Raw genomic sequence first — 26,748 nt, forward strand, 5'->3', positions numbered from 1 at the left:
GCAGGCACAGGAGCTCCCTGCTGCTGAGGGGAACAATGCAGCAGCAGTTGGGGTGCACACCCCAGTGTGGGTGGTGAGCCTTTAGCCTGACATTGGAGGGTCACACCTGGAGAAACACAGAGCAACAACCCCCTTGGGAACACAGAAAGGCCCTTTTCTTACTGGTACCCTATCAAGTCTCTTTGCTCAGAAACTCCTGAAGAGCTTCAGGGTTGCAGTTCCCAAAGCCACACACACACACAATCCTAAAGCAACTCAGAGCAATGGTCCCAAAATCCCCCCCTGTTGGGACTTTTCCTTGCATCACTGTCCAAACAGCCATGATTCCCCTGAGTTCAAGCTGCTCTGCTTCCCCTGAGCACCAGCAAGTTCATGGTCCTGACTCCAGTGTTCCCAGTACCCCACTACAAACTGGAGAATAAAACAAAATACCACCATAAATATGACAACTTTATTAAAATATACATATGAGTACAAATTAATGATTATATGGATAAAGTTCACTGTCTGTAAACAAATATATTAAAAAAGAGCACGTCTTTTTTGTGATATAAAGTGCAGTTATGTTTCCATATTATATACAATATGTCAGCATCGGGGGGGGGTTGTAAGGACTATGGAACTAACATTTGATTATAAGATAAAATTCTCTGAAAAAGTATACACCTACATATTACAAAGAAGGGCTTGAGTTCATTTAGCAAATGAGAATCAGCTTCCCACCACATTAAATGCAGCTAACAAGAGTGTGCAGGTCTTGGGATAAATTAGGAGAGAGGCACTAATCCCCTTGGCGGAGGGAAATTTGCACTTCCCCGAGTTCACACCTTCCCCTCACCAACCCCAAACTTGCACAGAGGGAAGAAACCAAAGGACCAGACCTTGTGAAAAAACACATGGATGTACCTGCAGTTTGGGGGAACCAAATATACACGACTTTATGTACAGCTCTGATAGCGGGGGCTCCCAACGGGCTCTGCGCTGAGTCGCGCTGGCACCGCCCCGGGAGAGGGACGAGGAGAGGAGTTGTGCATCAGTGGGGAAATAAAAACCAACCCAAATGCATCCTGATCACCAGTCTGTGGGATGTGTGGCTAAATGGAACACGGAGCCCTCGCTAAGGGAGGTGCTGCCGGCACTAGGAGTGGGGCGCGCGGCAGGAGCGGCAGCAGGCTTTGCTGTAGTACCAGTGGCTGCACAGGTTCACTTTGATGGCCAAAGCACAGTTGGTTCCTGCCTGGTCCTGGCAGCTGTCGTCTGGGGAAGAGAGCACAAAAGGCATGATGAGGCAAAGAAATGAAAAATAAGCCATTGTAAACTCATGAGCTCATTTTTCCCCCTGCACAGCTGCCCTGAACACCACGGGCTGAGCGACACATCATCCCTGGCTGCAACTGCCACCTCCCTGATACCTTCCAGCATCCCCCAGAAAACACCATGGAGCTTCTCAACCTGAGCAAGAAGGATGACCCATTCAATCACACCAGGCCTGGCTTGGGGAGTCTCATTTGGTCCCAGCCCTGAAGCTCAAGCTCTTTCCTGTGAAACGGAGCTGCCCAGGGATTGCTGAATCCACCAAGGGAGCCTGACACTGAGCTGCCCCCAAGCCAAGGGCCTCCCCTGGTAGGGCACAGGGTGACTCCAACATATTCACAATTTCTGCCCCAAGGAGGCAATTTGAGAAAGGGAATCCAACAGTGCCACAGTCCGAGTTAAGGGCAAGTGAGATGCTGGAGACAGGAAAGAGGCCAGAGGCTGCTTCAACACTCTCCCAGCTCCTTTCAGAGCAATATTTTGCTTCATACCCACAGGATTTCCACTTTCATATATATTTATATATTTTTTTCTTAAAATCCATAGGGTGCATGAAACCAGGTTGGTCACCAGGCAGGCAGTTGAATACAAGGTGGCCACAAGGCACCTCACAAGCTCCATGCCCCATCCTGATCCCAAGAGAGGGGGCAGCTGACAGCACCCAGTAAGGTCAGAACTGAGCCAGGAGCTGGCCCCAAATCTGTCTCCCATTTTCATGCTTTTCTCCCACATCGTCCTTATTCCCAAATCCTATTAAAGGATTAGAACCGCGTGTTTGCTAAAGATCACAGGGACTTTGAGCCAGCAGACGAGTCAGATAACGAGATAGTTACAGATCCCACAGGACATTCGGAGACCAAAAATCATTAGAATAATGGCACAGATGAAACTTCCTAGGCTTAAGCTGGAATCACACAGAAACAGCACCCGAGTCAGCTCTCAAAGATCCATTTTATCTTTAGGTCAGGACATGCTTCTTCTGAACTCTCTCCTTAATTTAACAGGGTTACCTCCAGAAACAGCCAGTGCACCCCATTACTTGGGCACAGAGGGAGAGCTGCCCCCGTACATTCTCTCTGGGATGATTATCCAACTGGGGGCAGTGGAAGCTAAGATGCTGGCAGTGCTGCTTGGGGGGATCCACGGAAAATCAAGGCCACAGGGTGCTGCCAGCAGTGGGGCTCACCTGGGGGCTCTGTGGGGCAGGGCTGCAGGTCGCAGGTCTGTTTGCCCACCGGCTTCACCAGCGGGTCGCAGCCCCGGACGATGTCCTTCCCTTGGTAGCACTTCACATCCCGCATCCTCACGCCAATTCCACAGGTTTTTGTGCACTGGGGAACAGAGAGAGGGTAAGGCAATACCCTGCCATCTCAGGGGACTGTGTTGAGCCAGAATCTACTTTAAAAAATGTGCTTGCTGGAGGTGTTAAGGCAGGAGGAGAACTCTTCCCCTGGCTGAATGCCTTGTCTCAGCACCACAACACTGGCCCCTTACTCCATCTTTGCTGCCAACACCATAAGCTTCTGCCCAGGGATAGATGGATGTGGCCCCATCCTTGGCACTGACATCTTCCCTCCTCCTGCTGCCCTTCACAAGGAGCCACGAATGAGCTGGCCCAGTCCATACACTGCTCTGTAGGACCGGGGTGGCTGCAGCCAACTCAAGGTCATGGGACCCCCACAGCACCCCGGGAGTGGGGCTGCAGTGTCAGTACCTCTGCACATCCCACTGTGGGTTTGTAGAGCCACTGCTGGGCCCAGCACTCGCTGCCTGCTGCCCTTTGGATGCCTCTTCAGGCTGGGATTACAGCAGGGCTGCTTTGGCTAATTATAGGCTGCGATGATGGTTTGCAAGACTAAACAAAACGAGGCGCCTGGAGCATGGGAGAGGAAGGCTGTGTTTGGGAGGGCTTGCAGGAAGCCCATACTCGCTGGGCTGAGCCCCTTGGCCACCAAACCCCAGCTGCCTTTCAGACCATGCAGGATGCTGGGGCAACCTGTGCTCTCAAGTCCTGCATCCTCAACCCCTGCATCCCCAGGGCAGCCCCCTGTGAGCTCCGTGCACAGCCCCAGCCATGCTCCCAACAGCGGCACCAGGGAAAAAGAGGAGGGGAAATAAAGAAAAAAAATAAAGTTACAGCTGACCCCAAGCACCCCCTCTCAATCCTGTTCTCCCTGAACACAGCCAGTCCCAGTTGTACCACGGCAGGACAGGCTCTCTGCTCCAGGCTGCCAGTGCAGCAAAAGCCCCTCTGGGTGCTCCTTCAGGGACCATGTCCTGCAGAGATTCACCCACCATCCTGGGGCATTCTGCAGGCAGTGTGACCTTTGGTATGAGGGGACAGGGCTTCACACGCTCAGGGCGAGCACACCTTGAAGGAAAAGCACTTCCCCATCTCCCTCCCATGGATCCCCCGGGCTCCCTCCCCACTCACCTCCGACCAGGGGGTCGTGTACCACTTGAAGCACGGCCGCTCGAAGCACGTCGTCTCCTCCATGGGCTTCTTGGCCACGTCACAGTCAGCGGGGTTGCGGGTCTTGATCTTGCCATTGACAATCTCCAGGCAGAGCACGATCCTCTTCTTCACCCCCCGGCCACACGTTGTGTTGCACTGCAGGGGCACGAATGGGGCACAGGGGCATGAGACCCGCACACCCCAGCCCAACCCCGCTGAGGGCACCCCTCCTCCACTGCCCCCCAAAACCAACCCCCTGCTGCAGAGGGGCTTCACTTACCCGCTCCCAGTCCTGTGCCAGCCAGTGCGAGGGGCAGTTCTTGTCCCCACAGGGGTGGATGGCCAGTGGTTTGGTCTCCAGGTTGCACTGTGACTCGGGCACCACGCGCCCGTCGCTGGTTTTGCAGTACACGTGCCGGATCATCCTGCCCTGCCCACAGCCACCGCTGCACTGAAACCACAGCGGGCACGGCGGGCGGTCAGGGGTGGGGAGGCAGCAGGGCTCCATCCCTGCCCCGTCCCACAGTGCAGACAGAGAGGCCCCCACCTCCCCAACCCCATCCTCCACAAATTATGGGGGGATTATTTGGGCTCAGCTTAAAATAGTCACAGGGAAGCTCAGTGGATCCTTCCCAGGTAGCCCCAGCACAGCCGACACAGATTTAATCATCATCACAGGATCCTAGAATGGTTTGGGTTGGAAGGGACTTTAAGATCATCTCGTTCTACCCCCTGCCATGGGCAGGGACACTTTCTACTATCCCAGGTTGCTCCAAGCCCTGTCCAACCTGGGCTGGAACACTTCCAGGGCTGGGACAGTCACAGTTTCTCTGGGCAACCTGTGCCAGTGCCATGGCCCCACCGTGCTGAGCAACACTCAGCATCTCTCAGGGCAGGCAACAGGGGAAGCACCACAAGCAGGGAACCCCGGGGTGGCTCCCAAAGAGGTCAAGGCAAAGGAGACCAAGGAAGTGGCTGCAAATATTCCGCCCCCACTGCCAAGGGCCAGACAGGCTCTGCCCGGAGCAGCCAGCGCTCCCCGGCGCTTTCCCGGCCGCTCCTGCAGAGGCTCCTGGTGTTACATAGCGCCGTTGCTGCCATGGAAACTACTTATTTTTAGCTGATGTGAATGTATCAAAACATGGGTAAAAATAGCTTGGGATGGAGGGGGTCTCTGGAGCTGAATTGTGCAGGAAGGGAAAAAAAGGTAGAGGGGAGGAAGAAGAAAAAAAAAAAAGAGAAAAGGAGAAGAGAAAAAAAAAGGACGAAAGGAAAAAAGATGGAAAGAAAAATAAAGGGGAAAAGAAGAAAAAAATGAAAAGGGGGAAAAGGGAAAAGAGAAAGGGGAAAATAAAAAAAAAAAAAGGAAAAGGGATTTAAAAAAGGAAAAGGTTCATTTTTTGGGCATGGAGCATCAGCATTGCCAAGGAATGCTGTGCAGCAGACAGACAAAGGGATTTTGACACCCACTAAGGCTCTCAGCCAGGTCTCAGGGTTTAACCCCTCCTGCACCGCATCCCCTGCAAGGCAGGACCCTCGAGGAGGACCTAGGGAGAATCTGTGGGATCCACTGGGATGCTGGATCACCACCAGTGCAGTCAGGGTGACCCAGGGTGACAATGCTGGCACAGATGACATGAGGATTGAGAAAGCCAAAGCGGTGGAATTATTTGGAGGCTGGATCCGAGCACAGGCTGCCTGCGGGTCTGCCGGAGCTGGGAGCTACCAGGGAGGATAAGCCCAACCCCAAAACTCCCGGTGCCAGAGACAAGCCAGCCTGCAATCTGTGATGGGTTGCGATGGCCTCTCGGTCGGCCACCCCGGGGTCTCACCGGTCCCCAGTCGGAGACGGTCCACTGCCGGTCACAGGGTGGCCCCGTGCAGTTCTTCTCTGCCAGGGGCCGGGCGCTGGCGTCGCACAGCTTCTCCTCCTCGGAGCAGCGGATGTCCCGTGTCACCACGCTCCGCTCCCCGCACCGGGCTGAGCACTGCGGGAGGGGACAGGGAGGGACAGCATCAGCCGGGGCTCCCGACACGATGGGAGCTGGGAGCCGCTGGCTTTGCGTTTGTTTTTATTCCACACTTCAACATGAAACTCTAAAGGCGCACGCTGAAAACGCACAAATGACTCTTCCCCGGAACCCCCTCTACAGTTTCAGCCGTCAGCTCAAGGTGCGGGAGGGCTGCATCCTGCCCGGGTGCTGTGCTCTCTGACAGGAGATGCCAGAGGGTGGGAACCCAAGGCTCCAGAAATGCCTGATCAGAGCTGAACAGTTTTAGCTGTCACTTAGAGACAGAGTGAGATCTCCCTCGCCTCCTTCCCAGGAACAGCCAGCTCCTTTCCCCCTCTTTGGAGAATGTTTTTCCCCCGAGCTGCACAACTGAGATTTTTATGCTGTAGATAAATTTGGCACCACACAGCCCGGTGACATTATTTAGAACTGGATTTGAGTTACTACAGTCTCACACACACACACATTTGCTCCGTGCATAACGTAAAGCAGGGAAAAGTGTCAACAGCACAGCGCTCAGACGCACCGCGCCGAGATGTTAATCCTCAGAGCCCTGAAATGTGCTTTTTTTTAATGCCTATTTCCCCAGCCAACTTGGCACCCCACCTCAGATGGGATCCAAAGGAGATTAGCTTTGCTGCTGGCTAAGAACAATCTACTCCAGGACTGTCTCAAGCAATCTGTCCCTGACACATGCTGGAGGAGAATACAGATTTCTGTAAAAAAAAGCCACTCTGGTTTTCTACACCGGACAAAATGCGCCAGCACGTGCAGAGGGAGCTCCTCTCTACCCAGCTGGGAAAGTCAAAACATCCTGCACCACCAGGGAATGCACCAGCCACTCCATCAGCTCCAGGGAAACTGTGCACACCAGCTCGCAGAGGAATAGAGACATTTAAATTATGACTAAGATGCATTTTGGGAGCTTCCCAGGAGGAAGAGTCATATTCCTCATGATGTAAACCATGGGGCAGGTTGGCACCCATGGACAGCTCGGCTCAGAGCTCAGTCTGCTCTTGCTTAAATAAGGTCTGTGCTTGATTTGGGAAGAGGCACCCTGAGGAAGCAGCACTGGTTTGGTCGTTTCCACGGGTTTATGTTTGTAAGGGTTGTGCTGGAACACTGTTGGTGTTTCTGGAAAGGAATTCAGGGCACAAACCCTTTCCACAAGTTTTCCCAAGAAAACCAGTGAGGTAGAACAGGAGCAGCACTGTGCCTTCCCAGACCATCTCAGCAGCTTTGGGGATCGGCTTAAGGCACAGCTAGGAGAAGTTTTCCATGTGCTGCAGAGAAATTGGAGATGAGGAAGGGAAGTTTACAGGAACTTAATTCGGGTGTGGGGTGGAATCTCCTCCCTGGCACCTTGGGGTTGAAGAGGCTGCCAAGAAAGTCATGGTGGGAGGATCTGAGCTGTGGGCTCCTGCCCTACCTCAGGGTCTCAGCAGCCCACGACTGACCAATGGCAGTGACCTCCCCATCCTATATGGGAGCCAGATCTTCATTTTAGAGGGAAAAAACCCTGCTGCACGTTGGTCCACGTGCAGTGACAGCGGTGAGTGTCCACACAGGCCAAGCGTCTGATGGCTGTGGGTGACTTTACGCCGGGAAAGGAACAGAGAAGCGCAGGCACAGCTGCTGACCCTCAGCACTGCCAGGCCAGGGACCCACCTCAGACCACTCGGACATCTCCCACTGGGGCCCACAGGCCGGGTTCTTGCAGACCTTGCGCTCGTCCGGCCGGGTGATGTCGGCGGACTCGCAGAGGTCGCTGTACACGGAGCTGTCGAACCCCGGCGAGATCATCTTCCAGCAGCGGACGATGCGGAACTGATATCCCTCCCCACAGGTGCGGGAGCACTCGCTCCAGCTGCTCGTCTCCCACCTGCGGAGGGAAGAGAGAGAGGGGCCGTCACGCCAGGCATGGGAGCACCCCACGGGAAAGCCCTGCCTGCCCTCGGCTGGAGGGAGGTGGCTGTGATAGGAGTGAGCTGTAGTCAGGCTGCCAGCACACAAGAGGTTTTCCCGAGGGATGTGAGAGGTTTTCCTAAGGGATAGGAAGCATTGCCATATGGTGGTTTCACCCAGCAGACCCCAGCTCGTGCTTGCAGCTAAAAACCAGCTTGTCAGGAGGAAGGATGGCACAGCAGGGCCTGGCCCGGTGTCCTCGGTGACAAGTGAGCGATTGTCACCACGGGCTGCAGCTTCCCCCACTGCGACCCTGGCTGTGCCAGCACATTTCTCAGTCATGCTCTTTGCCCATGTTTGACCTCTCTCTTTTTGCCTGCTCAGCTGAAGCGCGGAGAGGACACAGCCATCCATCACCCTGCAAATCCCAGCAATAATGTCACACAAAGCTGCCTGAGCCATGGTGGGACAGACATTCACATCCCACCATCACTGTAACTCTGCTAACCACATGTGACAGGCCGGAAGAGCTGGGATCTGCTCCAAGCACTGCCTGTCCCTTACTGTCCCCTGCCACCACTGTCCTGACAAGAGAGGAGCAGCTTGTAAACCAAGGATAAAGACACAAAAAGTCAAGCTTTTTACAGTACAGCAACAGAATAGCAATTTTGAATTAAATAATGAGATAAAAATATAAAAATCTAAATGGATCAGAATTCCCAGCTCCTCTGGATGCAGGACTGCTCTGTGCAGCCTCCATGCCTCCCACTGCTGCCACTCTCCAAGCAGGAGAGCCCTGTCTCTGGCTGCCACAAGGCCTCACACCCCATGTGGGGCTCCAGGCACAACAAGCAGCCGTAGGGAGATGTCACACATTTAGAGGTGTCACTTAAATTCAGAAGGGAGATGAAACCAAGGTCTTCCCCATCCAGATCTGTCAAAATTAACATTTTCTGTTGGAAAAGAGTTGCCAGCTCAAGCAGCCTCCCATCTGCCCAAGTGCTAGGGAATGTGCTGGCTGACCTGTTTGTATTCCCAGTGCTCCCCAGTTTACCCACCACCAAGCTGCAATCACTGGTAAATCACAGGGCAGCTCTTCTCCTTTACAGTGCAAACTCTTCCAGTGGAGCTGGAACAGCACAGCCATAAGGAAGATTTGCTTTATGAAAGACCATTGAGAGTATTTGCTTTATGAAAGACCAGTGGGAGAATCTAAGCATGAAAAGAGCCCTAATATTTGTGTTAAAAAGTTACAGAGTTATTGCAAACAGAGATCACAGTCCCCACGGTGCCCACAGGGCGGGTGTGTTCCCAGCAGCAGCACCATTCACCTCCCCACACTTTTTGTGCCTCAGTTGCAGCCTGCCCTGACTCAGCCTTAACATGAGAGGTTCGAGGAGATCTTATACTCCATGTGTTTTCCTCCCCTGTCTTCCTTCACAATCACCCCTGCACAGGACACCTCAACAATCCCTGTGTTTGAGAGCCATGTCAGAAGGCAACCTTCAAAAGGACTTCCAGCACAGGTTCCCCTCTGCATCAGCTCTTGCCCTAATGCAAGCAAACCTCAGTGATGTTTAGGATGCTGGAGGGACCAGAGGGCTGGATTTGTGGCACAGTTTGCAAGCCTGGCCCTTCCACCCAATTCACTCAGATGTTCTCCACACTTCAGCCAGGGCAAGGATGTCCCTGCACTGCTCAAAGCTGGACTTAATGAGAGCCCCAGGTGCAAACTCTGCCAGGATTTATGGAAGTTTTAACCAGGCAGCTTGAGCTAAAGCACTCAGGAGGAAAGTCTTGCTGCATACCCAGCACAGCTTGGGCAGATGGAACTGGGGGAGGAGGGATGGGGTTGTTACGGGATGTCCCTGCTGCCCCCCCCAAATCCACACCGATTCCCTCCCCCAAAGATATCCACAGCAGAGGAAGCCCTCCAGGAGCGCCCTGTTGAGGTGGTACCTTGGCTGGCACTCTCTCCCAGCACAGAACTCATGGATGGGCTCGGGACGGGTCATGGCATCACAGTACGTGTCATCCACTTCGATCCCATCATAGCGAACACACATTGCATATGTGGACATCACTCCTAGTTTCAAAGAGAATACACACACACAACAGGATGCTTGGTGATTTTGGACATCCAAACTCTCTTTTTTTTTTTTTTTTCTCCCCTCTTTTTCTTTTTTTAGCTGCGTTTTTCCAAACTTCCTCCAGCAGCAAGCTGGACTTTCTGTCTCACGGGATGGATGCTGCCGGGAGGGGAGGACTGCAGTGGCCACCCAGCCAATATGAGCAGCGTGGTTGGGTTTGGCCAGCTCCAAAGCGGGCATGGCCACCCCTGCCAGGGCTTGCCACCAAAATCAATATATGACTAACACATTTTTATAGGAAATACTCAGGGCAACAAGTCTGCTTGGAAGCTCCCACCCTGCCTTGCGGGTGGAGGCGACAGAAAACGGTCCCCAACCCTCTCCATCCACCCACTCTCTCTGTGCATCACACCCTGTTTGCAGCCAGGTGCTCCCCAGGTGCATCCAGCACTCCAGGCCAAGGCAGGGCTCCTGGAGGCTTGGCAAGGAAGCACCTGCCCCTCCTGCTCCCCCTCTGAAAGCAGCAGCAGCCAGTGTCGTCAGACCGAGACCTTTTCCCCCGCAGCCTCCCGTGCCAGAGTAAATGTTGTGAAGTCCATTCTGGGACCTGGCTGGGGACCAGGAGGCTGCTCTGGCTACAGGTAACAAGAATTGCAGCTCTCAGGAACATATGGTTTACATGAAACTAAAAAAAGATCTACAGCTCTTGACATGGCCTTGCTTCTCTGCGATATGTCATTAAGAAAAGGCAATGAGAAGGGAGAAATTTAAGTAAAACCTCTCTCGGCTTGCTGAGAAACAGGGCAGAGCAGGCTGGCCCAGTGAAGGGAGAAATTTGTTCACAGGGGCTCAAAGAAGTCAAAAATGTCCCAGAACATGTGGATGACAAGATCTTGGGGAGAGGGACGGCTTGCAAAGCTCCTGCTGTGAGCGTGAGTCTGTTGGACAAGAAAAAATGCTGAAAATATAAAGTTCTTGCATTTGCTCTTTTAAGAGAAGTCCCTTAGATTGTAAACTCCTCTCTCCCCCTTCTTTCCTTCTTTGTAATTCCAGAAGCACCACAGGATCTGGATTATTTCAGGGGCAGTGCAGGCGAGTGCACAACCCACATGCCTGCTTCATCACAAGGGATGGGCAGGGGCCAGGACCCCCTAACCAAGGGGTGGAGGAGGAGAGAGATCAGGTGCCTTGAAGCTTTTCAGGGGGCAAAAAGGAGGAATTTATGCAAAAAGAGGACATTTATGCATAAAGAAGAGAGGCTCAGTTTTGATATCCCTGGCATCCATGTCACTGTTCCAGATTTACACCCTCGCAGCCAAGATCAGGCTCCAGGGTAGAAGGAGTGGGAGAAACAAAACACAATCAAAAAGCCAAATGCCATTGTGTTTCCTGCCAGAGCTGAACAATCTTCAAAATTTCGCTCTGCGGGGAAGTAGCTGAGCTTTTCAAACCCCTCGAAGCTGTTAAAAAAGAGGAGGAAGGGGAAAGAAAAAGGAGACTCAGCACAGGTTTGGGGATCCTGCTGAGCCCCAGCAGGGACACAAAGCCAAGGGAAGCAAAGGCAAAGTTCAGAGCTCCCCAAAGGGAGGGTGTTTTGCAGGAGGACGGACACTCTGGGCACCAAATCTTGGTCCTCAACACACCTGAGGGGTCAGTGGGCTTTGCGTGTTCAGCCCCCAGCTCCTCTCCCCGCCTTTACACCCGGGCAGAGCAGATCTGGGGTCGTGCTAAACCAGCTCCAGAGATCACAGGATCCCCTACACATCACCAGATCCTTCCCATCCCTAACAGACATAAAAGTGACTCACACACCAGGTGATTTCAGCGGTTGTGCAGAATTTGGCTGCTTCATATAACTACCTGTGGTACATGTAGAGCTGCAGGGTTCATGGGAGGAAAGCTTCCACCTGTACATGTCAGCAGCACTCACACCTTGGCCCTTTCTTAACAACTTCAATCTGTTTCTAGCGATAAGCAAACAAAACAAAACAAAACAAAAAAAAAAAGAAACAAAAAACAAAACAAACAAAAAAGGCATTTACAAGGCGAGCGGTGACAGGCCACGACAGACACACACATCTGGCTGCAGTTTGGTTGGGTTTGGGTTTGGGAGGGGATGTGCTTTGTTTGGCTTTGTTTGGGTTTGGTTTTTCTGATTTTTCGGGAGGTTTGTTTGTTTGAATCAATTTTTTATTTGTTTGTTTGTTTCACAACATACCTGTCCTGAGCCCCAAGTAGAATCCCCAGCCCGGTTAGAGGCAGAGCTTCCACTGTCTAGAAATAGAGAGAATGGGATAAAAATACCCACAAGTAGAAACAGTTCAGAATTTAACAAAAAAGTTTGCATTTTCTGCTCAAATACACCTGGCCCTCGGCATACAGTGACTAAAGGTGCAGTATCTCCTCCCCTGTGTCTCCAGGGCTGGGCAAACCAACTCGTGCTGCTCAATGCAGCAGAGATTTCGGCTGCTCCAATCTCCACAGCTCACTCCTTCCCAAAGCCAGCACATGGTACAGGAGTTTATGAGCCCGTTTCTCAAAGCCCACTTGCCTGCCCGCTGCTTTCGCCACTCTTTCTTTGCTTTGGCTCATTTTGGTTTGTTTTAGGTAGGTAATTTGCATCTCTCAGATCCACGCTGTGCTCAGACACAGAATGCCATGGGGGAAAGGAGTAACAGAGTCAGCCTGGTGTACAAAAATGCATTTATCAAACCAAGAATAGCAGCTTCTCCCCATTCAGTGCATCCTCCAGGCTGTGAGGGCGTAACACATCAGGGATACTGCACCTTTACAACAAAAGGCTTCGATTCTGTTCTCATACCTTTGCTCAAACCCTTGAAACAGCTACACTGGAATAGCATACAAGGTTGTATCCTGATATCCAGTTGTCTCTGGCCTGGCAAGATATGCAGCTTGTATGATTTCTAGGCAGCAGAAGCTCTGAAATTGCCTTATTTAGTTGTTTGTAAGAAGAAGTTCAGGTCCAGCCTATCAAATCAACCTTTAAAAGGACACTGTTGAGAATCCAGCCGTTTCCTTTCGGACCCACCCTCCTTCCACCGCCAGCACTGAGCCTCCAGAAGGATTAAAAACAACAACAATCTCATTTTCCCTGTTGATTTTGCCTCTGTCAGTTTGGCAAAGGGTCGCTTCCTGCGTTTGAAATGGAACTGAAATGAATGTGACTTTTTTTTTTTTGGTGGAAAAATAGCAACCTCGACTCACTATAAATAGGGTTTTATCTGCCACAGCAGCTCTGCCTGGGGACCCACACCAGCCCCTGGTCCCTACCATGTGCCACCAGCTGTCACCCAGCCAGGAGAGGGATCACAAATGACACTTGTCAATAAGATCCATTAAAACATACCCAATATCTGCTTTTTGTGCTTTAATTTGCCTGGAAAACAGGGTATTACCTAGATCCTTCACGCTATACCCTGCTCTGAGGCAGCAGTCTAAGCACCAAGTTATCCTGTGACCCGGACTCCTCTCCCTTGAAAAGGAGAAATTCTTCAAAATAAGTTTTATCCTACATCTGAGGACAGAAAAATCTTTCAACAGTGTCCCTTTAATGTATGTGATCCCAAAAAAGAGCTTCTATGCGTAAGGAGGTCACGGGTACAAGTTCTTTCCAGAGGAATCAGACATTTGGGCACAGGGTAGAGTTCAGCTCTGACCATTTCCAGCAAAGACAAAACTGTCCTTTTGTTCTCTTCTAAATGCAAACAGCAGCTCATTGTCCCCTTAAATTGGGGAGATTTTTTATTTTATTTTTTTCTCTTTATTACGAGTTTTATAACGAAATCAAGTATTTTCGTCCCTGCCTGCGCTTTTCATCTGCTTTTCAAGCAACAACAGCACCAAAAATTAGCACCAGTCCCTCATCCCTAGCTGAGGTCTGGGCTTCCCCTTTCCCCAAAACATTCCCCTTAGTAGAGGAATAATCCTAACAAATACACACAAACACCACAGATCAACATCCAGAGTCCCTGGGCTCACATTTCTCTGTTTAATTTCAGGAGTTTTTTCTAAGCAAAAGGGTGGGTTCTCTTGCAGAATAAGCCCTGGCTGCACACCACAGCATGGGATGAAGGATGAAGGGTACCTGGATCTGTTCCATACATCCTAGAATATTTTTAAACTGCTCCAGGAGAGGAGAAGCAGCATTGCATCCCTACCATGGCACAAGGGCCACCCACCCATCCCCATCCCAGTGGGATTTGTTCCTAGAGAGAGAACACCTCTCTGGGAGAGCTCCTGTGAGGTGCTCCTGTACCTGGGTAAATCCATACACACTAAGACCTACAAGAGTTCAGAAAGCAATAAACTCCCCCACCTCCAACCAACACTGTCCCACACGGACAGACTGGCTGCAAAGAGCTGATCTTCCCTTGCTTGTTCATTGAAAGGGAATGAAAATGAGCAAAAAGGCACCATCCATCCCAAATTGAGCCTGGGATGCATTTGGGAGGTCTCAAGTCCAACCTCCTGCCCAGAACTAGGCTGACCCCAATAACAGACTGGTCCTACAGGGCCTTGCCCTTCTCCAAGGATGGGGATCCCTGACCCTGCCCCACACCAGGACAAAGAGGTTTTCCCTTGTCTCCCATCCCCATTTCCTCCAGCACAGTTTCTGGCTGTCCCTCCAGCTTCCTTCCTCCTGATGGGACAACTCCAGCCCCCAAAGCTCCTCCCATGCCTCCTGCTCCAGGCCCCTGCCCATGGCACACCAAGCCCAGAGCCACATCCCGCTGTCAGTATGGGCATTTTGTAACATTTCCACTCAAAACAGCCATTAAAGGAATCCTGAAGGTCCCAATATCAATCAATGAGCTGCTACTGCAGAGTTTGTGATATTCCTGTCCAAGCAGTGACTCCTGTGCTGCTTCTGCAGCTGCTGAGGCAACAAACCCAGGCTGCTCCTGCAGGACCTACAGTGGAGCTCCTGGTGTCCTGCTCTGCCTCTCCAACACCTCCCAGGCAGGGCTGTGCCTGGGAGGTGCTGGATGGGTGTTCCTGCCATCACATGGGAGGAGGATCATAGGTGGCAGTAAACAGGGTGGGTAAGAAGGGGCCAGGACCAACTTCTGCTGCATCAGAACTCGGAGGAAGGGGCTGGGGAATCAGAGCAGGATGTCAAGAGAAGGCAAAAGGGGCCATGGCTCTGACAACAAGCTGTGACAGCAGAGAGCAAGGCCTAAGCTGACAAATGTCAGCATGGACTTACCAAAATGCTCACTGAGGAGGACAATTAGCTTTCCTCTTGCTTAAACACTCTCTTGACTTTCTGCTCCCAAACCTCTGGCCCTTCCTTCCAAATTAACTCCCAACAGAAAACTTTCACATACGTCATCCTACCCCCACTTACCTTCTGCTTCCAAAGCAGAGAGAAAACATGCAATGGGGCCTGCATTCAGCACAGGGCTATTATGAGTTGAAAACAACACTAAGTAGGAACTACTTTAATTAAAGACTCATGTCCTACCTTGCTTTGTGGGTTCTGTTCCCTTGAGGGCTGCTCACGGTGACCGTGGTGTTTGAAAACGGTGTCTCTGCCGACGTGTTGGTGGCTTTGCCGTTGCTCAGCTCCAGGTAAGTGCTGTTGATGGAGTAGGTCACAACCCCATCAGTGTCCTCGTAGTCAACGTAGAGGCTGTCAATGTGTGACCCCACGGAGTTGATGGGGTCTCCCTGGGCAAAGATGCTGTTCATGGTCATGTTGAGCACCAGCTCCTTGGAGTCCGAGGCCTTGTCCAGCAGCTTGTCCGTGATGGCATTCTCCAAGAGGAACTCCCTGGAGGCGAACCTGGGGTCGAAGTCTCTGTCGTCATGGTCTGTCTGGTAAGTAGAGCTGGTTACGTTTGAATCTAGATTGGAGCCAACAGGGGGGAAACAACAGTGACAACCACAAAATGCACTGAGCCTGGGAGGGGAAAGCAGCCCGGAGCAGCGGGGACACGCCTGAGCAGCCACCCAGGGGAAGAGAGGCAGGAGTTGGGTTCTTGGGGAGGGGGAATCTCTTGGGATTGTACCCCTTTGGGGAGGGTGTGCAGCTTTGTGGGTCTTATTCCCTCTGTGGTGTGGCCAGAGGAGAGCTCAGCACCCACCAGCACTGCCCCAAGCAGTAGCAGAGGTCGGAAAGGAAGGTGCCCTCCTGGCCCCAGAGCACATGCAGCCATGCTGGGAAAGCACTCAAGGCAGTTTGGGGGTGGGATGCTGAAGGGACTTGAGTGGGAAGGAGGTTGCTGGGGGCTGGGGAGGGGTGGGTGTTGACAGAAAATGTTGTGACGGGGAGTTTTGAGTACCCAGGGCTCCCTCCTGTCCTCAGCATGAGGCAAAGCACAGCAGGGCATCAGCGGGGAGATTTTACCCCCTGTCCACCCTCCAACCCCCACCAGAAACCAGAACCTGAAGGGCAAAGAGGATTTATGAGCAGACATGTTTTAAAGAACTTTCCGAGGTTTCCAAAACACAAACCAACAGGATCACCAGAGGTAGAAACAGAGCGTTTCTCAACAAGAGCTCTGAGAAGCAGAACAGTGAGGCCCAAGTCTCCTCCTTACCTTGGGGTTGTTTGCCCTTCAGTTTTGGCTCACAGTCAATTGTTTCTGCTCTTTCATAGACCTCATTGGTTTCCTGACCTTTGCTCAAGTTCAAATCTTCCTCCGTGTCCTGCCTTCCAAACACCTGGTTCTCCAAGTCTATCCTTTCCGTGGAGATTTTCCCAAAATAGGTGGCATTGTGCTGGATAAAACCCAATGGCACGTCCCCATCGAACTCCCTGCTCTCTTCACTATCTGACTCGGAGAAGGTGTAGTAGATGGGCTGCAGATTTTTTGAGTGTGGCTTCCTCAGGAGAGTGTATTCAAACGTGATGGACGGGTTCTTGCCATTTTGATTCCAGACCTAGCAAACAAATTAAGTTATTAGCAGTTGCAGTGAATGTATGGCACACAATGCTTGTGATTCATCTTGGACTTGACAGTTGGTGAGCATTTACTTTGCTATTTCCAATCTGCTTTCCTTCACATTGCCAACTTCTTCCAACTGGAACCCACCACAATTTTCCGAGGGTTATTTGGCATGGGGATTAGTCCCAGCTCAGGGACTGTGAGCCACAGATCAGGCTGAGTGATGAGAGACTTGGGAAAGCCACTTCAGAACTTACTGACCAAAAAAGGCAAAGCCTTTTTTTTTGGTGGCTTCATGAAGAGCACACACTCCCTCCAGCTACTATATCCACAGTGGGGCTGGGGACTCCCAGCTGAGGCACTACAACCTCTTACTGGTCTAATGTTTTATAAGCACCCAGGCAACCAGCCCTTCCCCCTCCAGAGGAGCCTGGGGCTACATAGAAGATCTCAGGAGTTGGGCTCTGGCTGGCTGCCCAGGAGAAAATTAAGGGACTTTTCTCCAAATGCCTGGTTTTAGATGGTTTGCTTTCAGGAAAGAATTGGGATTTAAGTTTTATGCACTTGTCTAAGCTCTCTGGCCCAATTTCTTATTTTCACTTTTCCTGCCAGGTGACTTGGATACAAATGCCAAGGAGTAGAAGAGAAATCCCCCTGCAGTGCCTGAGGCATCTTCTCCCTGCAGAGAGGAGTTACCAAGCCCACATTCATTACTCACAGCCCTGCCTGCCCCTGAGAGCACCAATACAAATTAAGTAGGTTTGTGTAAGCAATTGGTCACTGCCCCCACTCCCCTCCTCAAGCTGCCCATGTGGCAGGACTCTGTTTCCATGGCCACCCATTCTTTGATCCAGTGTAGGTTTTCTCTTCCCCATCACCCCCAGCCTTGAGAACCTGGGGGGAAAAAAAAAAGAAAAAAAAAAAAATCAAAGCTCACCATTATATTCAGCCCTTGATTTGTTGGTCCTTGGGCAACAATGTACTCGATGCCGGTCTCGTACACGTCCATGGGCCGGCGGTACTTGAACACTGTGCCTGCAATGTTGAAGTTCTTTGGACTGTCAACTTTATAGTTCCCATTGAAGAAATAGTACCCAGCTTCATCAGCCACAGCTTCAAACGAGAGAGAAAAGTCAGGGCCATCACATGCAAGAGCAGAGGTGTGTGATACCGCCCCTTGTTCATTCAGGGGATAAAATCAGAGTGTTACAGTCATAAAACAAGCAATTCTCCTACACTGCAATGCATTGGTCACTTATCTCCAACACAAATCACACGAGTATGTGCCCAGAGTTCTGGGCCATGTGTACATTGCAAGCTCCTGGGTATGTGGCTTTCACTTGCCCATGGCTACTCTCACCCTTTGGCACCAGCACAGGGTGAACATTCAACAATCCCAGCTCTGCAGACAGAGCCTGTCAGATGGCCAAGGGCAGGAGCTGTCTCCTTGGGAGCCCTGAGCTGATGCCACCTGAGCCAGCAGTGGCCCTAGATAGGTCACCCAGAGCTAACCCAGGAACTGTTAAATAAATCAAGCCTTTTTCATTCACAGAATCATCCTAGAATGGTTTGGGTTGGAAGGGACCTTAAAGCTCGTCTTGTTCCAATCCCCTGCCATGGGCAGGGACACCTTCCACTAGACCAGGTTGCTTGGAGTCACATCCAACCTGGCCTTGAACACTTCCAAGGGTGTGGCATCCACCTTCCTGCACATGGCATGAGCCTTTGAGGCAGCAGAGCATGACAGCAGCAAATGTGCTTCTCTTGGGCAAGTCCAGATTTTTCCACGCTGCTCCCAAGCAGCTTTGCCACCTCCACCATGAGATGGATGGTGTGGCCACCAACAGTTCAGTGAGGTAACATCCTCTTGATGCTGTTTTCATGGGGCCATTGCACATTCCCCAAGTGGGAGAACGTCGAGGGGATCACAAGAGAGGTGAAGTCACTCAGCCATCTGTGATCCAGCACCAGAGTGTTTGTCACATCACACTGAAATCACAATAATATTGACCAACAGTTCCTGCATTAAAGCAATCAAAGTGTTGATAAGCACAGCCCAGGTGCTCAGAGACTGCAGAGAAGAGCAACACACTGGCTTAGACAGCACGGTTGGATTTACATTGACTACAGATTTAGCTCATGTCTGCAATAAATGGACTCGATGATCCTTGTGGGTCCCTTCCAACTCAGGATATTCTAGAATGACAAAACTGCTTCCAGCTTCGCATTGGAAAAAGCATTATCCAGCATAGGCATGCATCCTAGGGAAGTACCAAGAGGTTATACACACCCAGAACATCTGCAGACTTTTTCCGTTCCACTATCTGGATATCCCTCGCTCCGGCGGGAATGTGCGTTACCAGAGAGTAGCCTACGGGAAACTACGGATTAATGAAAGGATCTTTGTAACACATAATCTGAATGAAACACTCCACAGTCCCTGCAACATAGTAAACACTCTGGCCTGGGCCCAAAGTTATTTTTAAGGAGTTATGGATTTAAAAAAGCCCCTAATGTTGGTAACTGTTAAGCTGAAAATACGACCTTGTCGGTAATAGGAATTTCATCCTGGTTTGTGGTGGAAAAATGCATCCAAAGGGGGAAAAGGATGCAATCCTTACATGCACAGATATCATGTTTATCAAAACTGGTGTAAGAAAAAGCTATCTTCAAATATATTGTCAGCTAGAGAAGCTGTCCCATGGCTCAGTATTGATCCCATTGGCAGCCAGTCTTCCTAAAACACCTGCAAGAAATTACAGCTGGTTTCTCCTCTGACTCCCCTTTGCTTAGCACTAGGCAAGAGATGGGATGGGACAAGTCCTCCTACAGCCACTGAGGTTCCTGCAGCTTGCTCCATCTCAAACTGATCCTAAGAGAGCATTAATCACAATTCCTGAGTTAGACTGCTATATTTAGGACAAGTAGGTTCTGCTGATTTTTGAAATCCTGGTGTTTCAAAATATCATTGCTTCCTGTTATTACAAATAATTTATTTCTAGTCTTACTGGGTCATGAGTGTCCTGGTTTTGGCTAAAATAGACACCACCCTCTTGCATAACCCTCTTGCACCAGTCAAAACCAGAGACACCTCTGGTTTCTGACAACCCTCCTGCAAAATTCCTGTTTGGTTGGGTTTTCTTTTAAACAAGGCTTTCTCTGCCCAAATTTACAAGTGGCATTAACACACACAGAACACGTGGGGGAAAAAAAACCCTGAAGCTGGGTGGTTGGTAAGGGTTGAAAGCCACCTACCAAAGAAATAAGTACATTTTAAAACCAGCCCTCCGATACAAATAAAGCCCACGGTCCCCAAGGCCTCACCAAGATGAGAATTTCCTTTCCGGTAACTGCCGGTTACGTGGGTGCAGCTGCTCCCATCTCCTTGGCAAACTCCACATTTATCCAAGGTGTGGGTGGAAAAGAGAATGCCATCGCAGCCAATGGGCTAAAAAATGCACAAACAGAGCATTGAGGGTCAGGCAAACATTGCACCATTGCAATTTTCTGAATGCTACAAACAATATTTTTGCTATAATGTTTAACAACCTCACATTTTCCAGACACGCAAACCCCTCGGAAATCAGTGTATTTGCAGGACGTTCCATCCCGAGCCTGAACCATTAACTGTCTCTGGCCATCCACAGTGGTGCAATGAAGGTCACAGGGCTTGCTAGAAATGTGAACATAGTCATCTAAGGGGAAAGGATATAAAGAGAGATTCAAAACCAGCAGAAACACAATAACTTTCATCCTGCAGAAGTCAAGGAACCTCTGCCAAGCTAAACAACAGCAGCAACAGAACAACTGCAGAGCAGCCAACAGTTCAGATGTTGCCGCCTCTTGTGTTTCGGGCTAGACAGGAGATGGCACTTCTGACAGTGTAACAGCCCTCTGCTGCAAGGCTTTGCACAGCCTGGTAGACCTCTCTGCTGCCAGGAAGAGATGCCCAAGGGATGCCAGTGGCATCACCAGCATCAGCCCAGGGCAGGCACTGAAGCAGCAGCACTGCTCTGTGCAGGGACTTGCAGTAGCGATGTATGCACACATTACACAAAAACATGCATGTTCACATAGCAGCGCTCCATACAGGAGTCAAATAAACAGATGTATTGCTGAAAAGACATAAGTAAGCCTATATTCAAACCCATAGCAACTTAAAACATTTTATAATATATGACTTTTCTATAAACTTTCACCCCATGTTGGACTCAATTCGCCCTTTGCTTTCTGCAGACAAAACTGGCTGGCAGCATCCACCAGCACAGCAGTCCCACATTTTACAACATCCACAGGAAGCAAATTACAAACTCATATTTGCATCAGAAAACACGATGCCGAGTGTTTATCTCCCCCAAATCCTGAGCAGTCGTGTTCCCACTGGCCTGTGCGCCCCAGCAAGGCAGCATCAATGTCAAAACATTACTGTGCAAATCCCCCAGGAGCCACGTGAGCACCTGCTAAAACACAAAGCAATTCACTGCAAAGCCCTGGTGAATCAGCCTGAGGAGCAAACATGTTTAGAGAAACTGTCACCTTGCCATAGCAAAGGGACAAAGCCACCAAGGAGCTGCAGCTCATGGGCCAAGTCCTATCCCGCTGAGCCTGCCAAGGCTGGAGAGGGACGGGCTTGTTACACAGTAAAGGAGGCAACAAGTGATTTCATGGAGAGTAATTGTTCTTAGGTATGGATAGAGGCCACTAAAATAAAGTTGCAACAGATCCCATCTCTATTTTTGGGCACCCAAATGGCACTGTGAATCTCAAGAACCAGCACTCAGCAGCCTCCTCGACAGGAGAAGGGTCTTGAGTACCCAGTAGCTCTAAAACTTGGCCGTGATTTGTGGCAGGTTGTTCCTGCAGTTCTGTGTCGCTCACCCCAGGTGACCAAACTGACTGACTGAATCTGGGTGACATTTGACAGAGCACATGGAAGGCGTGGGAGCAACAAATGTCACCGAAACACAGCACAGCCAGTCATGGCCTCGGCTCAAAGGACACTTGTCCGGGTGAGCCTGACCCTCCCTGCCAGCACAGCCCATCACCATCCCATGCTCTCACATCCTCCTCCAGCCCCTCTGGTCCCCAGGAGCTGAGAGCAACACCGGTTACAGCCTCAAATTCATGTTATTATTCAATTTTTAGGCTACCCTGCAGCTGCCAAACATGCCTTTGAAGTTGGGACAGCTGATTGTGCCTCTGAAAAATCATTTTGAAACAGCAGAGGAGGAGCCTTCCTGCAGGCTGTAGCATCATAACTATCAAAATATTTGGCTGAGCATTATGAAACACACAAAGAATGTCTTGTTACCAGGATATAAAGGTTTCCATTGATATGTTCTGCCATTATACACATGGGAGTTAAATGATGAGCACTGCTCCTCTCGGAAGCTCCTTCCGTTCGCAGGGCACTCCTAGAATAGGATACATTAACATCCTGATGGAAACAAAGTGCAGGAAGAGTTTCTGGCACATCACGACCAAGGAGTGTTTCCACCACCTTCCCCATCCAGGGCTATGTCCTCCTCCTCCTCCTTCTCCTCCCCCCACTGCAGGACCAGCCAGGGGGAACCCCCTGAGAAATGGTGCAATTATCACCCAAGCTGGGGTTTTATGGCCCCCAGAAAAGGTAAAAGGCCCAAAGTCCTGACATAATGGTGATGGGCATTAAAAAAGGGGACTCCCAGTTGCTTGGAGGGGCAGGAGGGTGACAGCTACAGGGCAAATGGTGTTGCCTCTCCGAGGGACCTAGAAATACCATACACGACTTCCCACACTGACTGTTCCCAACAAGACAAAAGATATCCTTACTTGCACTTTGCAGAGCTGGTATCTTTTGGATGTCCCAGTGCAAGTTTTATTAGCCAGCCCACTCACCGATTTTCTTCTGAATAGAGAGATGATGGTTAGGCAAGGATCAGAAATAATTTTCCCTTTTTTAGATACATTTGTCCCTTGCCCCTGTAAGGTCAGTCTCCATGTAGTAGAGAGATCTAACACAATCTCCCTGGAGTGGGTAGCAAAGGTCTCTCTGGCTTTGTTGCCTGCAGCATCAGCTACTCCAGGAGGTATCATGGGGATGAGGGCTGGGGACAAAGTTTACAAAGTGCTTTTTGGCGACCACACAGCCTGGAGAGAGCAGAGCCAGGCACTGAGCAACTGGGATCAGCAGGTCCCCAACCAACCCTGCACCACAGGGGTCCTCACTGCTGCGCCCAGAAGCCTTGGGAATGGGCTTACAGTGTGTCTGCTGCCCTGCTGCACTAATCCCTGCTGGAGACACTGCAGGGCCAGCACAGGAGTAGCTTGGCTGGTGCCCCTGGCAGGGATGCCCAGGGCACAGCACCCTCATGGACGCACCTTCTGCCCAAACAGGGTTCAGACACCTTTCTATCAGCCCTTATTTGCTGAGCAACAACATTTTGGATCAAGTTTACCTCCAGCAAGCTGGAGTCTCCTCCCCCCCCCCCCCCCAAGTGAGTGCTGTACCTCTGCCGCAGGCAGTGCCTCTCCTGGGATTTGACACCTCCCCCACAGGTCCTGGTACACGCCGTCCACTTGGTCCACTCGCCCCACCAGTATGCCGTGACATCTGCCCCCTCCTCCAGGCTGTTGGAGGTCTGTGTCAGGTCCTGCATGGAGCAGGTGGGGCAAGAGAAGCAGCAGTCAGTGTCCACACCCTGGAGCCTGGGTGAGGGGACTGAGGGCATCCCCCTCCCAGCCTGCCCTGCGAGACCGGGGCATTGCCTTCTCCAGCTGAGGTCAACTCTGAGGTTTCCATCCTGCAAGAAGTCTTGCATTTTTCCAATTGTGTTTTCATTACAAATTGGAATGAAAAGGCAATATTTGGGATTCCTCAGGAAAGGAAATGCTCATTGTTTCACTCAGTTGGCAAAACCAAGCTCCCAAATAACCCCAAATGCTCCAAGACTTTTGGTGCTCTCTGACTCTTGTTCCACAGAGAATTCAGGGAGCTGAAAAGCCAGTTACAGCCAAAAGCTTCACTGAAAGCTTCAGCAAACCCTTGCAAAACCCCTCTGCAGCAGGAGAGCATGCCAGTGGGTGCCACTGGGTGCCAGCAGGCTGGAGGAGCCTGTGTGCTCTCTTTGCAAGCACAGGTTTGTCACTTCAGGAGGGTCCCTGACACCCCCACGTCCCACCTCCTGGTGCAGCCATGCAGAGGCCAAATGAGATCATCCACATCCCTTATCAAGGGGCATAGAGCCTGCTGGGGGATCCCAGCTCATTGCAGGGGGAGGGACTTAATTTTCCCCCCAGAATCACCTGCTGGTTAGGGGAGTGCTATCATTTCTGTGCTTACTGAAAAAGGGATAAAATTATTCCATGCAAAGTAAATGAAAGCTCCAGCCACTGCAGGGACCTAGGAGTGATGCCCTAGAGCAGGTCTTAGCCTTTCAGAGTCCTTGAAATGACCTGTAAATACTGTTAGTATTGAAAAGTACAACCTCATTATTGTCCCTTAAAAGGTACAACTTACAAGCCCAAACTAAAGAGCTAAGCCAAGTCAGAAAGCTCCACGCTTTCTGGAGACCTGATGCATGCACAGAGCAGTCCTGCAAAAGCCCCAGGGTTTGCTCTTTCAGACACTGCAGCATTTTAAAGCCCAGGGACCCCCTGGAAGGTGATGTTCTTACCTGAGCTATCACAAAGAAAATGTTGCCCACAAGAAGAAGGGCCAGGGTGCCTTTCAGCTGCGATTGGGCACTGATGGAGATGCTGCTCCACCTCCACTTAGGTACCTTCATCCTAGAAAGCAACCAGACACTGTACTAAGCAAAAATCCCACCCAGCCCCACCACCAGCAGCAGGGGCTGCTTTGCTGCCTGGGTTACACAGCACATGTGTTCTCCAGCATTCCCAGTCAGCCAAGTGACACTGGCCTCCAGTGACTGCAAAGGCTTGAGCCTAAAATTATATTTAATTAGTGGAAGCATTAACACAGTACAGGTTCACTTCCCAGCTCGGTTGTTATCTGTCAAACCACAACTTTGCACTGGTTTCCAGTGGCTGCACCTGACACCAATCCAAGCCTGCCTTGAAAGAGAGCACGACTTATACCAAAGCAAGCGTTGCACAGCAAGTAACTAGAAGTGTCCCTGGATCCATAAAAGCAGTGCATTTAAATATCCTCATTTACGGAACTGCTCCTGGAAGAATGAGATGAAAGGCTTCATAAACAAAAAAATGCAATCAACAGCCATTATTTCTCCTTTTTTTCATTTGTTCCACTCCAATTCCCATCGATTCCCAGGGAAGGAGCCTGTTCTTATAGAAAAGAAACGCCCCACAATTAAAGAGCAGAAATGAAGTATCCCAAGTGTCAGCCTTTCATCTCTTTCTCCATCTGCCTCATGAAAGAGAGTAACCCAGAATGGCATTTTCTTAAATAAAACCCAGCTCAAAACCACAATACGTTTTATTGTGAACCTCACTGCAAGAGCCAGAAAGGAGCAGGTTTCAGGAAATCGTGCTTCCAGGCAATCAAAGCAGCTCACGTCTGTAAGAAAAGGAAAGAAAAAATATCCTCCCCTGAGCTAATTTCCCTTGAAAAGCAGCTAGACGGTATCTTTGAGAAGCAGGGGGGTGGGAGAGGTGCTGCTCCTGGAGGAGAGGGGGCAGGACTGCAGACCTGCAACATAAAGAGCTTCTTTCCTACCGCCTTTTTTTTTTTTTTTTTTTTTTTCTCCTTGCAAGGGTTTTTGTAGCGGTTTTGGAAATGCAGAATTGCCGGCAATACCAGCACTGCTTTGGTATCTGGCTTAGAAAAATTACCAGAGGGCTTCCAGGTCCCCAAATCCGCTCTGCGAGCGCCCTAGAGGAGAGGTCCAGCATGCAAAAGAGACTTTCCAAGAGGCAGATCCATTGATTAATGGGAGCCCAGAGCGCTTGGCCGGGGATCTCGGGGACAGGTGGCTGAGACTTGCCTTACACTTGGTTCTCATTAAGGCTCCCAGACACTCCTGACTCGAAGCCAATACCAGAGCGCGCTCGGAGTTTATCCTACAGGCGGTCGGGGCTGCGTGGTTAAATAGAGGAAAAATTAAGGAAAGCGGGGAGGGATGTGGCCGAGCAGCATCGCGGAGCCGGCACCGGGGGAGCGCCGGCGGTGGGAGAGCGATGCGGGGACGATGATGCAGAGCTGGGATGCGGGGCTCGACCTTTGCGGGGCGGGCAGCGGGGAAGGGTCCGGAGGAGCCGAGATGGGACGGGACAGGACGGGACAGGACGGGACGGGCCGTACCTGGCGGTGGCGGGGCCGGGCGGGACGATGCTCCGGGGCCGGGCGGGAGCGGCGGCGGCGCGGAGCGGAGCAGCGGCGGCCCCAGACGCTCTCTCCCTCCTTCTCCCTCTCCCGACTTCAAAGGGCAGCCAAAAGCGCCGGGGCTTCCAGCGAGGAGGAGCCGCCGCAGTGGCTCCCCCCAGCCCGCGCCGGCCGCTCTTATAGCGGCGACGGGGGGAGAGAGTGGGGGGGGGAGATAGGGGGGAGAGCGGGCGGAATTCACACCTCTCGGCCCGGGATGCCCCCACCCCGGTTAACCCCTCGCCTCCCCCGGCGCCGGCCCGCGGCCGCCAGCCGGTTTCCTGCGGCGAGACCGGGGGGGCACAGGCGGGGGGAGCCCGCAGCGCACGCATGCGTTCCCTCCGGTCCACGCAGTGCTGGTCCCCCCCACGGGCACTTCCCGGGAGGATGCTGGACTTCCCCACTTCGCGGGGCACCCACCGGGAGGATGCTGCACTCCCCCTCCTCGTGGACCCCCGCGAGGATGCTCTGCTCCCCCCGCTTCCCGGCCATCTCCCGGGAGGATGCTGCGCTCCCCTCCTCGAATGGGGGAACGCTACCTGCTGCCCCCACCCCTACACCCAGCCCCGCATCGCCGGGGCCAAAACACTGCCGGTACCCTGGTGGGCAGCGTGAGGTCGCATCCTGCCTCTGGAAGGGCGGAGGGGAGGGGTGGTTGGATACAGACTGCCAGGCTTTTAATTTCACTTTCTGCCGAAAAATAACCCAAATCTTCGAGGTTCTGGGGTTTTGGGGGTTG

At 51.5% G+C, this 26,748-nt stretch overlaps 1 protein-coding gene across 3 annotated transcripts; it reads right to left on the minus strand.

Moving 5' to 3' along the window:
- Positions 1–13: 13 nt before the first annotated feature.
- Positions 14–25,992, minus strand: ADAMTSL2 (ADAMTS like 2). 3 transcript variants are annotated; one of them, XM_027650186.1, is made up of 19 exons: positions 25,950–25,992; positions 24,343–24,454; positions 23,177–23,319; positions 22,499–22,574; positions 21,999–22,101; positions 20,237–20,382; positions 20,012–20,135; positions 18,978–19,058; positions 17,625–17,800; positions 16,418–16,682; positions 15,262–15,643; positions 11,637–11,740; positions 9,646–9,772; positions 7,450–7,663; positions 5,602–5,757; positions 4,050–4,220; positions 3,749–3,925; positions 2,501–2,645; positions 14–1,257 (listed from the first exon to the last, which is right to left on the minus strand). In XM_027650186.1, exons 2-19 carry the CDS (start codon positions 24,451–24,453, stop codon positions 1,139–1,141), a joined length of 2,820 nt encoding a protein of 939 aa, XP_027505987.1. In that variant the 5' UTR covers position 24,454; positions 25,950–25,992; the 3' UTR covers positions 14–1,138. The 3 variants fall into 3 exon arrangements, with proteins under 3 accessions (XP_027505987.1, XP_027505985.1, XP_027505988.1); XM_027650184.1 differs by having other exon boundaries at positions 16,340–16,682; XM_027650187.1 differs by lacking the exons at positions 23,177–23,319; positions 24,343–24,454; positions 25,950–25,992 and having other exon boundaries at positions 16,340–16,682; positions 20,242–20,382; positions 21,999–22,591.
- Between the last annotated feature and the right edge of the window lie 756 nt (positions 25,993–26,748).

Source organism: Corapipo altera, unplaced genomic scaffold, assembly GCF_003945725.1.
Source record: "Corapipo altera isolate COAL_440 unplaced genomic scaffold, ASM394572v1 268, whole genome shotgun sequence".
In the NCBI taxonomy this organism is placed as follows: domain Eukaryota; kingdom Metazoa; phylum Chordata; class Aves; order Passeriformes; family Pipridae; genus Corapipo; species Corapipo altera.

What these genes read in the sequence shown, in the direction of transcription:
- ADAMTSL2 (XM_027650184.1), bottom strand. Translation starts at nt 24,453, where the DNA reads ATGAAGGTACCTAAGTGGAGGTGGAGCAGCATCTCCATCAGTGCCCAA. An exon ending in AAAGTCTGCAGATGTTCTGG is followed by an intron (nt 17,801 to 18,977) that starts GTGTGTATAACC and finishes TCTCGTTTGAAG; the next exon opens with CTGTGGCTGATGAAGCTGGG. An exon ending in ACACGACCCCCTGGTCGGAG is followed by an intron (nt 2,646 to 3,748) that starts GTGAGTGGGGAG and finishes TCTGTTCCCCAG; the next exon opens with TGCACAAAAACCTGTGGAAT.